Raw genomic sequence first — 16696 nt, forward strand, 5'->3', positions numbered from 1 at the left:
GGCTGGGATAAAAATCGGTTTGGGTAGCTCGGGTATGGGTAATGAATTTGAAAAACAAATTCTGGGTTGGGCCAAGCTGGGCTGGGTAAAAATAAAAAACATGTTTTTTATTTTTACCCGTGCAGACCTTGTACAATGGGATAATTACCTCCTTATCCCTGCTAGCAAAGTTTCTGTATATTATTTACTCAATACCCCTATGAGGTGTCCTGGAAGCAATCTGCATTGCTCAGAGAACTTCATTTCCTGTTTTCCTAATAATAGTCACCAACAATAACCACATATTGTGGGACCAGTACATTCTGTCTTGGGGATTGCCACTATTGCTTTTGAAGTGGGCAGCTGAGAACTTGATGGGCCCCATTTTAATTCCTTTGAGGGAATGATTTTTTTTTTCGAAGGATGTTTTTTAAGTTCTCAAACACCCATGAGAACACTGAATTTGTGCTTAATTTTCTCTTGCTCACTGCACTAAAATTGCACTCGTGCACGCAGACACACAGTTTGGCTGTATCACAGCCTGTTCTAGGTAGGTCTGCAAATATGAAAAAAAAGTAGCACATTTTTTAAAGCCATGATTCATAGAAGACCTACCGCCTGCAGTTCTCCCCTTAGCCACAGCACTCCCAAAACTTTGAGCCATTTGCTTTGCTGCTATAGTCTGGGGCATGATTTCCATTTAATTGAATTTAATTTGAGAATACTACACTGAACTAATAGATACCTAAATGCAATAATAAAACTATTCACAGATTATGCAGCAATAATATGTATTATGCTATACCTTTGTAAAGTTATAAATTAATTATAAAATTTCTTAGATAAAAACAATATATATATATATATATATATACACATACATACACACATATATATACATACACACATATATATATATACACACCCCCCAACCTACACGATTAGAACCTTCAAGCTACTTGTTTACCACAATTAAAACACTACAATTCCAATACCATGCTACTACAAGTTACTAGATATATGAGATATGGTATTTGAGGCAAATCACCAAATCAAGGGCTCTATGAATATTAGGTCTTAGCTTACAAAATATCTAACTAAATTTAAAAATAAGTCAACAAATACAACTAGGACCATTAAAACTATTTACTGAACACAATTTAATGTGTAAATTAAGAATATATTTTTAAAAAAAGTTATCCATTTCCAACAACTCAAAATTCTTTGAGTTCATGGCCTAGAACTACTTCAGTTCAGAAACTAGGGTCCTTCTAACTTGACTAATCATATAGTATAAAAAGCTTATAATTTTCCTATTTTTTCATATACAGACAATTAAGTAATAATTATTTACTTTTTATTTTCAATTCTGCAATACTGCTTGATGAAAGTGTCAATATAATATACTATACTTCTCTAAGCTAATGTGTTATAATACTCATAAATGTAAATATACATTTATCAGAGATTATGGAGCTGGGCCTATTAGGTATGGTTTACTGTTAATAAACAGCAAAAAATATAAATTAACAGTTTTACTAGATAAAAAAAACCCTGGTATAAAAAATTTACTTCAGCTGATGAGAGAGAGCTTTCAGAATACATAACTGTTTATCCCTTGTGCCAATTTAAATTTTTGAGCAATCCCTATTTCTTGTTATCTAAAAGAACCTGAAGTTGCCTACAGGTACAAGCCTAGATAGCTTTTGGAGCACTAACACTTTAGATGATTCCCTGTATAACTTAATACATACAATTTTATACAATCTCTTATTATAAGAAAATGGAACCAGTTACAGATGTTAAACAATAAATGTGTTATAAACCGAGTGATACAGGAATACCTCGCATAGCGTGGTTAATTTGTGCCAAAACAATACCGCGCTATGCCAAACTGCGCTGATCAAGGTATTATTAGTATATACTTTAATGTAATGCGTTCCGACAATTTGATTATATGGGTTGAGTTGCAAAAATATAAGGTGTTTGTTTACTATAAATTGATGCACACGAAGTTCTTGCAAAAAAAGAAATTAAATGATAAAAATGAAAAATACTAGTAAGTACAGTATAAATTATTTTTATTGCAGTATGTACATACCAAAAGAATATAAGTGAAGTATGTACTGTATTTTTATTTTGAAAAATAACTGATCAGCTTAGTTTGCACAGTTTTTTCTTCTTTTTATCTGCATACATCTCTTTATAACATCGAATGTCATTTTGCAACACCTGCCTTACTTTCATACCTCGTTTGATGTTTGGATCTAGAAGAACACTCAGCGCCATTACATTTCTTCTTTCCACTCATATTTGCGTATAAAGGTGTAATGTTTTTAAAAAGTAATCTTTAATAAAAATACACAGCGAAAAATATTTGTACAGCTTACGCACAATCAACGACCTCAACACTCGGAATCTAGAATGTTTACTAACATATGAATGCTAGCAGAGTCCATATATAATGGGAGTTTCAACAAAAGTCAGAATGACCTTGAATCCATAACGCATTGGCCTACGTGCTGGCATTATCATACATACATACACATCAAATGTATTGGTGCCTAATGCAGTTATTTATTTTTTTTTTCAATTTGTAAACCGCGCTATAGCAAAACCTGCGCTGTTTGAAACCATGCTATGCAAGGTATTCCTGTACTTGTTTATAGATTGTTTTTACTTTTTTTTTTTTTTTTAAATGATCCAATTTGCAGATAATGGTTAAGCATTTCATGTATAAGGATTCTTTTACCCTTACACATTTCTGTGGAATGACACAACGTTTAAGCAAAAAACAATGAAACAAATTATATAATATTACAGTAACGTAACAAAGTCTTTATTTTTACGCATTTTGTACATAACATCAAGCTCATTTAGAGACTAGTGAAACTGATATAACAACAACAATAATCAACTTATAACCTAAGAAGTAGCTAGAAGAAGAAACATGAATATTCTCATATATTCCATATTAAATAAAGAAGAAAATAATGGGGAAAAAACTTTTTATAACTAAATAAAACAGAAACTGAAAAGAAGGTATAATTAAATTTAACATTCTAATAATAAATGATTAACCCCTATACAGGAATATATCAAACTTGTCTGATAAACACAAACAGACATTCTCCTTTTGAAATTGAAGGCAGGCGCGCGTGCGCACGCATGCGCACACACCCCATAATGTTCATAAAGAAATAAATCTAACATTTCATGGTTATTAAAAGGGCATAGAAAAATAATTTGAACTTTCTCTGATAAAACGAAAAAGGTTTCTACTTCATAATTGCTAAAGATTTGCCAGTTATGAAGTACAAAAATAAAATTACTTAGCAAAGGAGAGGGAGAGGAAAAAAAAAAGAAAAAGAAAAAAGAATAGCCACTTAGGTATGTTTCCTCCAAACTGGAGTAGCCATTTTTGTTGCGAGAACTCTATGAACAGTGATTCTTTCTTCGGGGTTGTATTCAGCATTGTAAAGTTTCAAAAGTTTTTCAATAGCTTGGTCTTCAAGCTAGAGACAAAAAAAATTCACTGATTACATACAAAAATTATATAAACATAAAAATAATTGATATTTTAGCAAAGGTTTATTTTTCGGTACTTACTTCTTATCTTTAAAAAAAAAGAAAAGAAAAAAAAAAGGTAAGTAATGAAAAATAAGCCTTTGCTAAAATATCAATTTCAGCAATTAACAAATGGTACTTTTAAGTTTTTACTATAAATTCTTATTGTCATAAACATAAAAATTACTGATAATTACTGTTTTCAATAACCTTTAAAAAATATTACAGATAATTTTCTAAATGCATCAAGAGTAGTTTTGAATCATTTAAATAAATTTGAAAAAAGTTCTGCAAGAAATTTTCTGTGGAGTATATACACTGAGCGATCACTGAATTATGACCACCTCGATGAAAAATGAATGCGACCAGTTGACCATGTAAGGTACGAGAGCGCAGAGTTAGTTGATCTACGTATCATAGATAAAGTGTCAGTAAGTAGTAAAATTCCGAGCATGATGGGTAAAAGTAAGTATTTATCAGACTTTGATAAAGGACAGATTGTGGGTGCTTGATGAGCTGGTGCCTCGATTTCTCAAACGGCTGAACTGGTGAGGTGTTCAAGAACCACTGTAGTTAAAGTGTACCAGGAGTGGTGTCAAATTGGTCAAACAATGACCCGGAGGCAAAACTGCAAAGGTCAGTGAAAGGTTCATGTTAGAGGTGAGCGCCGGATCCGACAACTCGTACAGGTGAACAGGCACAGCACTATTGAAGAGTTGACTACCCAATACAACATGGGCCAACCCAGAACAATATCTGGCATGACCATGTGTCGCATGCTTGCACGTATAGGCTATATCAGCAGATGACCCTGACGGCATCCTCTCCTAACTAAGGTTCATCGGTGTAAGTCTCTCCTGGTGCAAAGAGCATGCAAGTTGGATGTTAGACTGGAAGAAGGTGTGCTGGTCGGATGAGTCGCATTATTTACGCCACGCCGTGGATGGTCATGTACGAATTTGGCGTCAACAATATGAGGCTCTTGATCCGTCATTCATGGTATAAAAAGTGCTGGCCGGTGGAGGCAGTTATATATGGTGGGGAATGTGAAACAACGTATCAGTGGTCTCTGCTATCATCAAATGCTTGCTGACTGTGTACACCCCGCTATGTTACACTTTTTCCTGAATGCTGATGGTGTCTTCCAAGATGACAATGTGCTGAGCCATCGGGCACTTGTTGTGCAAGAATGGTTTGAGGAACACAGTTCTGACTTCCAGCATATTGATTTGCCTGTGAACTCCCCCGATATCAATCCCATAGAGCACTTGTGGGACATTATGGAAAGGCACAACAGGCATCTGGATACACCAATCACCTCCAGACTTGCATTGCTGACCACATTACACACAGTTTGGTCGACCATACCTCTGGAATGCTTCCGACATCTTGTTGAATCAATGCCACATCGGATAGCTGCTGTACTGAGGGCAAATGGAGGACCTACAAAGTATTAGGTAGGTGGTCATAATTCAGTGATCAACTCTGTGTGTGTGTGTGTGTGTGTGTGTGTGTGTGTGTGTGTGTATATATATAAAATTTTAGAATAACTATTTTAATAGGGTTTATGCTTTTATAATGCAATTATGTAACTATGTTGAAATATCTTCTTGCCAGAAAACAAATTTAAATTTTATCAAGTACCAGTATAAATTTCATTAGAATGTTTCTATAATTAATAGAATTCTATAATTAATCTATAATTAATGGTCTTCTTTAATTAATGGTTACAGATAAATCTGGGAAATGAGTTTTTTTTTTTGTTTTTTTTTTAATTTAAAAAATATTTGTATTATTTTTGGCATAAAGTGCCATTTTCAACTTGCTCAATACAAGATGGCCATTTCCAATATCAAATCCTTTATACACCTTTGCATCTTCAATTTGTTGCTCTAAGGTCCTTATCTACAACTGATGAGCCAAAACGTTATGACCACTTTCCTAATATGACGTTGGTCCTCCACGTGCAGCCAAATCAGCTCGTACCCAGCGAGGCATGGACACTACAAGATTTCTAAATGTCTTGTGGTATCTGGTTCCAACACATAACCAGCAGATCCTTTAACTCCTGTAAGGTCCATGGTTGAGATGCCGCAGGTCGGAGTTGCTGTCCGAATACAAATCACAGATGCTCGATGGGATTGATCTCTGGGTAATTTGGAGGCCAGGGCAATATTTGGAAATCTTCCTCATGTTCCACGAACCAGCCTCGGACAATCCGGGTTTGGTTTGTTTGTTAGGTTTTATTGGCGCATTAGCAACTAAGGCTATAATGTGCCAAAAACTAGGTGATATTTAAAAATTTTGATTTCACTGACCTAATTATTAAGGTCACCAAGTCAAGATATAAAATAACAACGGTATAAAATGTAAAAAAGATAAATCAATAAAGAAATAACATCAACAAATAAATTTTAAATACAAGTAAAAACCTTTATTGATTTAAAATAGCTAAAAACAGCAGACACATTGTCATTGTCAGATAAAATCTGACTGAATGTATACGGCTCAGTTTGGACAATCCGGGCAGTGTGGCATGGCACATTACCCTGCTGAAAGATGGCACTGCTGGAGGGGAAGACTGCTGCCACGAAAGAGTGTACCTGGTCAGCAATGATGTTTTAGATACAAAGTACGTTGAGGGTCAAACGGCACCAGAAATTTTTCCCATCTCCGCGAGTGTTCACTGTATCGAGGGACAGTACTCTGTTAAGACCAGAGATTTAAAAGTGTGTGGATCAAGTGTTGTGTAGTATGTTGTGCCCATTGTTCTTCTGGCCTATTGGCCGCCGAGCCCCTGATGGGACCAGACATTGTCCGTACTATGCCAATGAAGGTTTGATTTGATTTGGTAGTTTTTGGCGCATCGGCTTCTGTGGCCATATTGCACCTCCCAAGGTTTTTGCAGTACTTTGATCCAAGCCCGAGGCGGGAATCGAACCCGCAACCTTTGGGTTGCCGGGCAGGTACTTTACCCACTCGGCTAGCCTGGTTGGCCCGCCAATGAGGAGGCTGGCCAGGTGTACCTTGAAATTTATTATACTCTGGCAGGTCCCACTGCCTAATTTCCCGGGATTTCAACGGCTGGGTCCCAAAAAAAAAAAAAAATAATAATAATCGTGGTGATATTATTGCAAGATCACTATTAAGAGATAGCATGTGGGGTTTGTTCGCTGAAATGACCATGGGGTTGTACGCTAAAATGACAAGTTCTGGAGGCCTAATGGGGTGGGCAATAATTTTGGTGTTAATTTAAATTTGGATGTGTGGAGCTTTTGCGGTATATAGTCAAGAGAAGGGTAGGGAGACTGAAGGCTGGGGGAAGAAAGAAGTAAGGGGCCGATAGGGTAGATGACCCCTGCAGTCAGTGGGGCATGCCCATGCCCCACCAGAGGGAAAGAGGGGATGGCAGGAGAAGACAGCGAGCCATCTCTCCCCCCCTCCAGAAGTCTGTCTGGAGGCTCCTCAGATATCTGGTTACTGGTAGTATATCTTCACCTGGGTGACAGTATAGCGATACCGCATAAAATTCACCCAGGGGCGTGATAATATGGGCATATGCAGTAATTGGTTAGTTTTGTTGCTGTTATATTTGGATTCCAAATCAATATGCAGGCCCAGGGTGTTTCTCTAGTATCCTGCACTATATTATAGGCCAGGGGGTAACCCCTGACCTCCTTGCGATATGCATATGGCTCCTGGATGAGGAATATGTCGACATTTGCCTTCTTTGTGAGCTGTGCTGCTACTATTTTGGACTGTTGTGCATTCAGTTGTATGAATTTTACCCTGTTGATGTTATAGGATTTAGGGGATGTGGCCATAATCTAGTCTCATTTGGAAAGTGCAGCTTGGGTAAAGAAAGCCTGCACGAGAACAACGAGAAACGTCGGATAACTTACACAGAACATTAGCTTCCTGATACGGCACTCTAGCACTGCTCGGTCTGGAGCAGAAATTGAGAAGGATATATTGATGGTGGGCACGACAGACGACAAGCTACTGTGTAGTCATTGGTTGGCATTATGATATGTATTTACCAGTAAAGAATGGTGCATAATAGTTTTGTAATGAATGGTGAACAGGTAATAGTAGCGATGAATCTTTTAAAGATGGAAGAACGTTTGTAAGGAAAATAAAACGTTGCTTGATTTTTTGATGAAAACTAAATTGATAAGACCGAAATTGTACTGTTTTAAATGCAATGATTATTTTCAACTAATTGAATCACGAACAGAGTCATGTGGAAAGTTGTGGTGTTGCAAAAAAATGTTCTTCACGAGTTTCTTTATTGAAACATAGTTTTATGGAAAATACAAGTTTCAATGAAATGTATATTATATACTTTTGGTAAACGTGCATGCCCGTAACTAAGACAGCATTCCATCTGGAAATTTCGAAAGTGACAGAAATTAAGTTTTATAAGAAACTAAGAGATATTTGCGGATTGCAGTTAATAAAAAACCCATTAAGTTGGGTGGATCAGGGAAAATTGTAGAAGCAGACGAAACTGTATTGGTAAAACAAAAACATCACAGAGGCGAAATTTAACTGCTAAGAATAAATGGGTGTTTGGTGTGTTCGAAAGAGAATCTAAATTTGTCTTCATGAAATTGATAAAAAATCGGAAAGCAAAAACTCTTTTGCTCAATTATTAGAAAAGTAGTGAAGAAAAATACTACCATCATAACAGATGAATGGCGTGCATATAGCCATATTACGGCCTTAGAAAAAAAGAAGTACAAACATTTAACGGTGAAACACAAGGAACATTTTGTAGATCCACATACGGGAGCACACATGAATAATATCGAAGCCCAGTGGAAGAAACTAAAAAGTGTAACTAAAGGAGTAAATGGCAGCTGTAAACATATGTTGATGGGTCACATTAATGAATATAAAAATGTAAAGTGCAGCCATTATCAACCCACTGCAGGATGGAAGCCTCCTCAACAATTCATGCTGAGGGAAATGGATCATAATCTGCCACGCTGGTCCAGTGCGGGTTGGCAGTGTTGTCAATAAATATATGTGGCATCAAATTTATGGGAAAAATTATGAAGATACTTTTCACAATATTGTTACTCAAATTGCGAATAGCTATTCAGGTCCAACTGTATGATTTGTACTCATGAATTTTTTTTCTGAGAAAGTTTCGTTTTGTTCATTTTTATGTTCTTCATTGTGTTTTTTTTTTCGCATTATTAAAAGCAGATTTTTGGAGTTGAGTGCTTTTACTGTATTATTGATTTAGGTTTGGTTACGAAAAAAGGAAAAGGTTTTTGTTTTTTGTTGTATTTTATAACCTGAGCTAAATGGTAGGTCATGAAATAAAAGAAAAGGTGTCCTTGTATTTCGCGACCTAAACTTAAACATTAGGTTGGGAAATAATAGAAAAAAGAAAGAAAGATTCTTTGTATGTATATATATACACACACACACACTGAATAGCTATTAAGGTGCTGATTGACGTTATGATACGTGTGTATCTGCATGGGTGTCTTTAGAAATAAAAGTACAGTGATAAAAAATTAATATTTTATTAATAAACAATTTGTGCTAGTCCACTCATGATTCTAAAGAAAAAAGGTTAGGTTACCCCCTCCATTTTGGGAGAGGTTCAAGCTCCCATGGGATTCAAGTGGAGGTAACCTGACCTTTTTTCACCATTAGGGCATATTATTGAACAAGAAAATAAAAATAGTCAAAAAACAGGGTATCCAGCAGAACATTCAGGTGCCATCACTTCCCTGGGTAAACGATGCACACGTACCTCGCCGTCCACAAGGTGCAACAAGAAACGTGATCCATTGGACCAGATGACCTTCCAATCACTCGAGGTCCAGTTTCGATGCTCGCGTGCACATTGTAGGTGCTGTCGCCGGTGAACCGTCATTAGCATGGGCACTCGGAGCTGCCTGCAGCTAAGCAGCCCCATTTTCAGCAAGGTTCGATGTACTGTGTGTTGTGACATATTACTCCTGTCACCTTCATTCCAGTTACCGGCTAGTTGCACCACAGTCACCCTCCTGTTGCCACATACCATCCGGAAGAGCCTTCGTTCATCTCAAGCATCGATGAGCTGTGGTGTCCAACACCTCGCCAGCAGTTTGCGAGTTCTCCCTCCTCGGACCACTTTCGGTAGGTACTAACCACAGCTGACCGTGAGCATCCCACCAGCTGTGCCATTTCTGATATGCTCTGACCCAGTCATCTGGGCCATTATAATTTGGCCGTTGTCAAACTCGCTTAAATCCACTGCCTTTCCCATCTGAAGAACAAGGGTAACACTGATTAACGGAGCTGAGTATAAGTTGTTTTTTTTTTTACCTTGTCCCGACCCGCACCATAGTTCACCTGCAGTTGTTGGTCATAATGTTTTGGCTCATCAGCACATAAGTATATAAGTCAATTATGCTTTTCTTGTTTCTACTATGCTCTTTCTCTGGACATATCTGTCACCATCTTTATGCTAAAATATTGTATAAAATTAACAGAGCATGGCCTGAGGAAAATTACAGTAGATTGTAACCATCAATTGTTGCATTTATCTTTTCTCCCAAATGTTTTTCTAAAATATTTCTACAGATGTCATTTCCAACCTTGCTCATGGCCAGGCTCCAAGTATGTGCTATCATTAGTTTTTTTTTTTTTTTTTTTTATATAAAATTATAAATTAACTACTCAGTACTCTTACTATAAAATCTGCTAAATTAATATTTTTTAGCTTTACACCACACAACACTTTGATATGGCATATCATATGTTGTCAGTCAGTTTGAGACCATATGATAATGCAATATCATCTGCTTCAAGTGAATTGTAGTTAGCCACATATAGAGATATGGGGCAGTAAGCTTTTCTGCTATTAAAATAATAAAAAATAAAAAGTAGGCATGTAGCATCATCAGAACCATACCACTTGGATTGGTTGTAAGAACATCTTCACTTCAGTATGTCACAGTGAATGTTTTTTCTATCAAAACTGTAATTACATACAGTATATTTAATAACATATAGTCCATACATTCCATTTTAGATCAATGCAGGATCTGAAAACAATGAAAAAGGCTTTTGTAAACATATGCCTGAAATTGCTTTATTTCTGAGTTACAACCCTTTTAGTGTTTATCTGGCAAGAAAAAAAAATAATAAATAATAATAAAAAAAAATTCCTTTTGGTTTTGGGGGAGGCAAATCACATTACAGCAGCATAGGTATAAAATCTGATTCCTATTCTGGCGTGCATAGCCTGAATTTATTTTGATACTTTTCATAATTGTAACTTCTTACCATAAAATCAGTTCTAAGTGCTGTTCAGGGGAAGGGGTATTAAAAGTTTGTGCTATTAAATAATAGCATGCATTTGAAGTGAGAATGAAGGCTTATATTAATAAATGAGATGTGCATCTCATTTATTGGTTTGATGGTCCTTGAGGTTGTCACAGACATTCTCTCAGATATGCCAGACAAGCTGTACTTGCTACCTGGGAGTCTAAAACACTGATGGAACTGATATTTGGGTGACACTCACCTCAAGTGGACCCCAATTTCGGCAAAGTCCGGACGGTCTGTGACAACCAAATCCTCTGCCCGCACCTTCACAATGGTGGGACTGTTAGTGATCCTGGGTATAACCTCCATGCACAAGTACATGGTGAGTGACCACCCAGGTGTGAACCAACGTAAGCAGGGGTCGAGGTGTGGCACCCACACCACGTGGAGGAATGCTGCCCCTCTATGTTACCAGGCAGTACTAGGTGGTAGATAACTCTCATCAACTGGCGCAATACCACTACTTTGCTTATTGGAGGCTTGAAGTGGTGGAACCCATGTTTAGTCTAGAGTTTAGTTCCGGTCAGCCCTTCCCTATCTCTTCCATCATGCAGTATGATTGATGACTTTTGAGGTTATGATGAACATTGTTGCGAGATCCATTATTGCTTACATTTCGAGGGTACAGTTCTACAACGGTGTTCACAGGCCGGCCACTAGTTAGTACACTAGACCAAACCAATTGGTAACTCTCTAGGAGGCTTCTGGATCAGCTAGTGTATAATCTTGCTACCTCTACTCTGCCAGATAGTGACTGGAGGGAGTCCGAGTAGTGTGTATGCGGGGAGCATTGTCGAGGCCATGTCATGTCAAGGATCTGGGTATATTCTTACCATATGTATGCCATATCCAAAAATTTCATTACTTCATACAGCATTTCCCACCCACTTTTTCTTACTATTGAATACACCACGAATTGTCAAACTAGTAGAGCAAGCTTATCTGCGAAAAGATCTAAACCTCCCAAGCACTTCCAATTCATTTCACAAATATACGTGGTCTCAATTCTAATCTCAACAATGTCCATTTCCACTTGCAGTCTGCCAAACCCCATGTACTTTTTTTGACAGAATCTCAGTTATTGGTTGATTCAGCTACTGCTCATCTCACATGCCCAAAATATTCGCTGTATGATTCCTTTTGCCTCAAAGGTGGTACTTGTGCATATGTCCGTTCTGATATTCCCTGTCAGAGAATTTGGAATCTCCTCTCTTTGATCTACTCTGGCTTAAAATCTCTCTACCTCGTGTCAAATTCATCTGTTGTCTCTACCGTTCTCCCAATTCCACTAATCACTTGGAGCTCTTTGACTTCCTCTCTTTTCAACTTGACTTTCTCCAGTCCAACTTTCCTAACAGTGAGGTAATTTTCCTTGGTGATTTTAATGTTCACAACTCCAGCTGGCTTCCATTTTCTAGTCACACCGACCCAGCTGGTCGAGATGCTGAGGTTTTTGCAATTACTAATGACCTTGCACAGATTGTTCATTTACCTACAAGAATACCGGACAATCCTAATCATACAGCCAATACGCTTGATCTTTTTCTCACAAACAACCCTTCTAAGTACACGGTCGAAGTGAGAGCTCCTTTAGGCACTTCAGATCACAACTTGGTGATTGTCTCTTCTCCAATGGAACAATTATCTCATTGGTATTCCCAACCTCATGTTGTTTGGCATTACAAGAATGCAAAATGGGATGACCTGCGAGACTTCTTTTCTTCTTTTCCTTGGTCGGATTACTGTTTCAAAACTTCTGATGTCAACGTTTGCTCAGATCGTGTCAGTGAAACTATTCTTGCAGGAATGGAATCCTTTATCCCACACTCCACTTTAAAATCTTGTCCTTTATCTAAGCCTTGGTTTTCCAATAAATGTGCTAAGGCTGTTCAAGGGAAGAATGTCGCATATCGTGATTGGCTTGTTTCTAATTCTCCAGTTACATTTTCTGCCTACACCAAAGCTCGCAACAATTGTAAAGCAGTTATTAATCAGCCAAAACTAGAGTTTGAACAGGCTAAGAGTAGAAAACTTGCTTCTTGCCCTAATGGTATCCAAGCATTCTGGTCTCTTGCCAAAGCTATTGGCTGCAACTTTTGTCCATCTCTGTTCCCACCTCTGTCCAAACCAGATGGTTCTGTTGTCACTTCAGCCAAGGATAAAGCTGACCTGCTAGCATCCCATTTTTCTTCCAACTCATGTATTAATGATCTTGGTAAAACACCTCCCACAATTCCCAACACGCTCAGTTCAATGCCTCCTGTGGTCTTCCGTCAAAAGGATGTCAGAAGGATTTTGAAGAATCTTGATGCTTAGAAAGCTCCAGGTCCCGATGGTATTTCTACACTTGTTCTCAAAACTTGTGCTTCTGAACTTACTCCTATTCTTTGCCACCTTTTTTCACTTTCTTATTCCAAAGGTGTTTCTCCTTCTGCTTGAAAATTTTCTCATATCCAGCCAGTTCCTAAAAAGGGTGACAAATCCCTCCCATCCAATTATCGTCCCATTGCAATTACTTCTACTCTTTCTAAAGTAATGGAGAAATCAATTAACCGCCAACTCTTAAACTACCTAGAAACCTTCCGTCTGATCAAAGATCGCCAGTATGGATTCCGTCGGTGTCGATCTACTGGTGATATTCTGGCTTATGTTTCCCATTTATGGACTAATTCAATGGAAAGGTTCGGTGAAAAACAAGTAGTTGCTCTTGACATCTCAAGGGCTTTCGATTGTGTTTGGCATAAAGGTCTTCTAAACAAGCTTCCTCCATCTTATGGTTTGCCAACTGTTTTTGTAATTGGTTATCCAGTTTTCTCTCTGATCACTCATTGAGGGTGATGGTAGATGGCTCTCTGTCTTCTAACTTCTCCACTAATGCCGGTGTCCCCCAAGGTTCAGTTCTTTCCCCCACTCTTTTCCTCTTGTATATTAATGACCTTCCATTGACTGGAAGTCCTATCCATAGTTGTGCTGATGATAGCACATTGCATTCCACTTTCCATTTTGAGAAACCTTGTCCTGCTCAATCAGCATCAATTTCTTAAATGCTGATCTTCAGGTAATTCTTCAGTGGGGCAAAGACAACTTAGTTGATTTCAACCCTTCTAAAACTCAGTCTTGTCTTATATCTCGCAAAAAGGATTCTTCTGCTCCTATGCTTATCTTTAGTGACACTCCGATTTCCAGGCAAAATGATACATCTCTTTTGGGGATTACCCTAACTTCTAATCTCTCTTGGCACAAGCACATTACAAATATTGCTTCCTCTGCATCTAAAAAATTTGGTTTTCTCTTTTGCTCTCTGCGTTACTTTTCTTCCATACAGCTGCTCACTCTGTATAACTCGCAAATCCGCCCTGCCATGGAATATTGTTCCCACATCTGGGGTGGTGCCCCCAAAACCTCTCTCAGGCTTCTTGATTCCATTCAGAAGCGGGCAGTTAGGTTAATTAATGATTCATCTCTAACAGTCTCTTCACTCGCTGTCTCATAGATGTACTGTTTCTGCTGCATGCCTCTTCTACAGATACTTCCATGGGCACTGTTCTTCTGAATTGGCTTCTATAATTCATGCTCTCTCTTTCAAAACAGTCCGAACACGTGCCGCCAACATCCATTTACTGTCGAACTTCAAACTCACAGAACCAACTTCTCATCTTCCTCGTTTATTCATTCAACTGCCGTTTTCTGGAACAACCTTCCTTCATACGTATTTCCTGAAAATTACAGTCTACAGAAGTTGAAGTCCAATGTGAACAAATATCTTCTTTCATCTTCTCAACCTCCAAGCCAAGCACGGTACTAAGTACTATAGGTTCTAATACCTCTCGTGTTTGGGTTTACATAAAAAAAAAAAAAAAAAAATATATATATATAGACTTTCTGAGTAACACAGACACATTGGCTGTAGGCCAATCGGCAGCAAATCTGTTAGGCTAAAATAGTGGATGCTGAATCACATGGAAGAAATCATGGTGACATCACTCAAAGGATAGCAATAGCAGCAGAGGTTGCAGGGCACGCAACCATTTGGAGAATTTTACAGAAACAACTGATTTATCTGCATTACATTCAAAGATTACAAGACCTTACTGAAGCTGATTTCATTGTACAGTAGGCTTTGAGAATAACGGCACCTTTGGGGATTGAAGGTGCCATTATTTCGATTTTTCAGTTATCTAGTGTTCTATTTTTAATATATTTCATACTTATTTAGCCTCATTATTGCAGAAATAATGAGGCTAAATAAGAAATAGATTAAGAATGAAATTTTAATTATGTTGTTTAGGGCAAAAGGCCTTAAGTTGCATAGTGAGTTAACGTGCTTACAAGTTAGTGCAAATGCATCAGTTCTGTTTGCAGCTAACTACTAAATAGTTAAGATTGGCATCGTTATGCTATCTCATATTGTGAATACCTTCACAACGAGTTGCCATGATATTGCACTACCTCGAATAAGTAACTCTTCACCACAGGAGAAGACTATTGTTACTTATTCTCAGTGGATGCCACCACCGAGGCACCGTTTCAGAGCTGATTGGCTCCTCTTCGGTGGGTGGGCAGGCACAGTTGCCTTGCAATGATGCAAGGCAACTGTGAAGTATAACTTCACAATATGAGAGATGCTTGATGGTGTGTAGCAATTTGAATTACATCGCATTTTAGGGCAAAATGCCTCAAGTTGCATAGTGAGTTAACATGCTTACAAGTTAATGGAAATGCACCAGATCTATTCACAGCAAACTACTAAATAGTTAAGATTGGCATCATTATGAATATCTCATATTGTAAATACCTTCACAATGAGTTGCCATGATATTGCACTACCTTAAATAGGTCTTCACCATAGGAGAAGACCCACCCACTGAAGAGGTGCCAATCATCTCTGAAACAGAGCCATCTGGGTGGTGGCAACAATATTCTTCTAAGTAATTAAGAATAAGTAACAATAGTCTTCTTCTATGGTGAAGAGTAGAAGTGGTCAGCTTAAATAAATTCAAAGCAGAACTAGACAAACATTTAGAGTGAATAGATGGGTGAAATAGGAGGGGGGGGTGTTTTTTTTTTTTTTTTGGCTGCTGTATAAGCTTGCTTTCTTGCATTATATGCCCCTACTAATGCTATATGAGTGGTTTTTATTAAAACATTTAGAATTGCACTTAACCGCGGGGCTCACATCTGGTGAGTAGGGACTTGGCACACCCAGGCTCCCGAGCTGGATATCATCATTCTTCTTTTTCTTGATGATGCCTTTCTACTTTTGATTCTCTCTCTCTCTCTCTCTCTCTCTCTCTCTCTCTCGGGGTAACTCGGGAATTTTTTTTTGGCTAGTGCAGCATAAGCTTCAGGCTTCCTATTATTATTATTCGCCATATTATGGCTAATAATAATAATAGGATATGCTTTATCAGGGTCAATGATTATTCCCAAAGCAAAAGATTTAAAAAAAAAAAAAAAAAGGGCATAGATACAACAATTGCTCTACAAAAGATGGAAGCTTGTTCCAAAAATCAATCACCCGCTGGCTAAAGGCAAATCTCCACACATCTATTCTACGACTGTCTTTCCTCAATTTGAATTTATGTGCCCTCGAGCGATTAATCTGGGCAAGAGGGAGAATCCCATCAGCATTGAATTTGCTCAAACCATTCAAGACCTTATACACCTCAATCAGATCACCTTGCAGTGCCTTGTCTCCAGACACTGTAATTTACAAAACTTAAGCCTTTCTTTGTAAGAGCAATCCTTTGTTCCCCTTCTCTGTACTTGTTCCAGCAGCTCTACATCCATCTAAAACTAAAATGAGGCCTCCAGA

General features: G+C 37.9%; 1 protein-coding gene across 2 annotated transcripts in view; it reads right to left on the minus strand.

The window, feature by feature from the left end:
• Positions 1 to 2980: 2980 nt before the first annotated feature.
• LOC150081538 (inhibitor of Bruton tyrosine kinase) overlaps positions 2981 to 16696 on the minus strand; it is a 349146-nt gene continuing 335430 nt past the window's right edge. For both annotated transcript variants that reach the window (XM_090380069.1, XM_090380070.1), the window contains exon 25: positions 2981 to 3494. In XM_090380069.1, the coding sequence (XP_090236195.1) occupies positions 3366 to 3494 (129 nt within the window). In that variant the 3' untranslated portion in view covers positions 2981 to 3365. The remainder of the gene's footprint in view (positions 3495 to 16696) is intronic.

This window comes from Mastigoproctus giganteus, chromosome 8 (assembly GCF_048544385.1).
Source record: "Mastigoproctus giganteus isolate SK-2022 chromosome 8, ASM4854438v1, whole genome shotgun sequence".
In the NCBI taxonomy this organism is placed as follows: Eukaryota; Metazoa; Arthropoda; class Arachnida; order Uropygi; family Thelyphonidae; genus Mastigoproctus; species Mastigoproctus giganteus.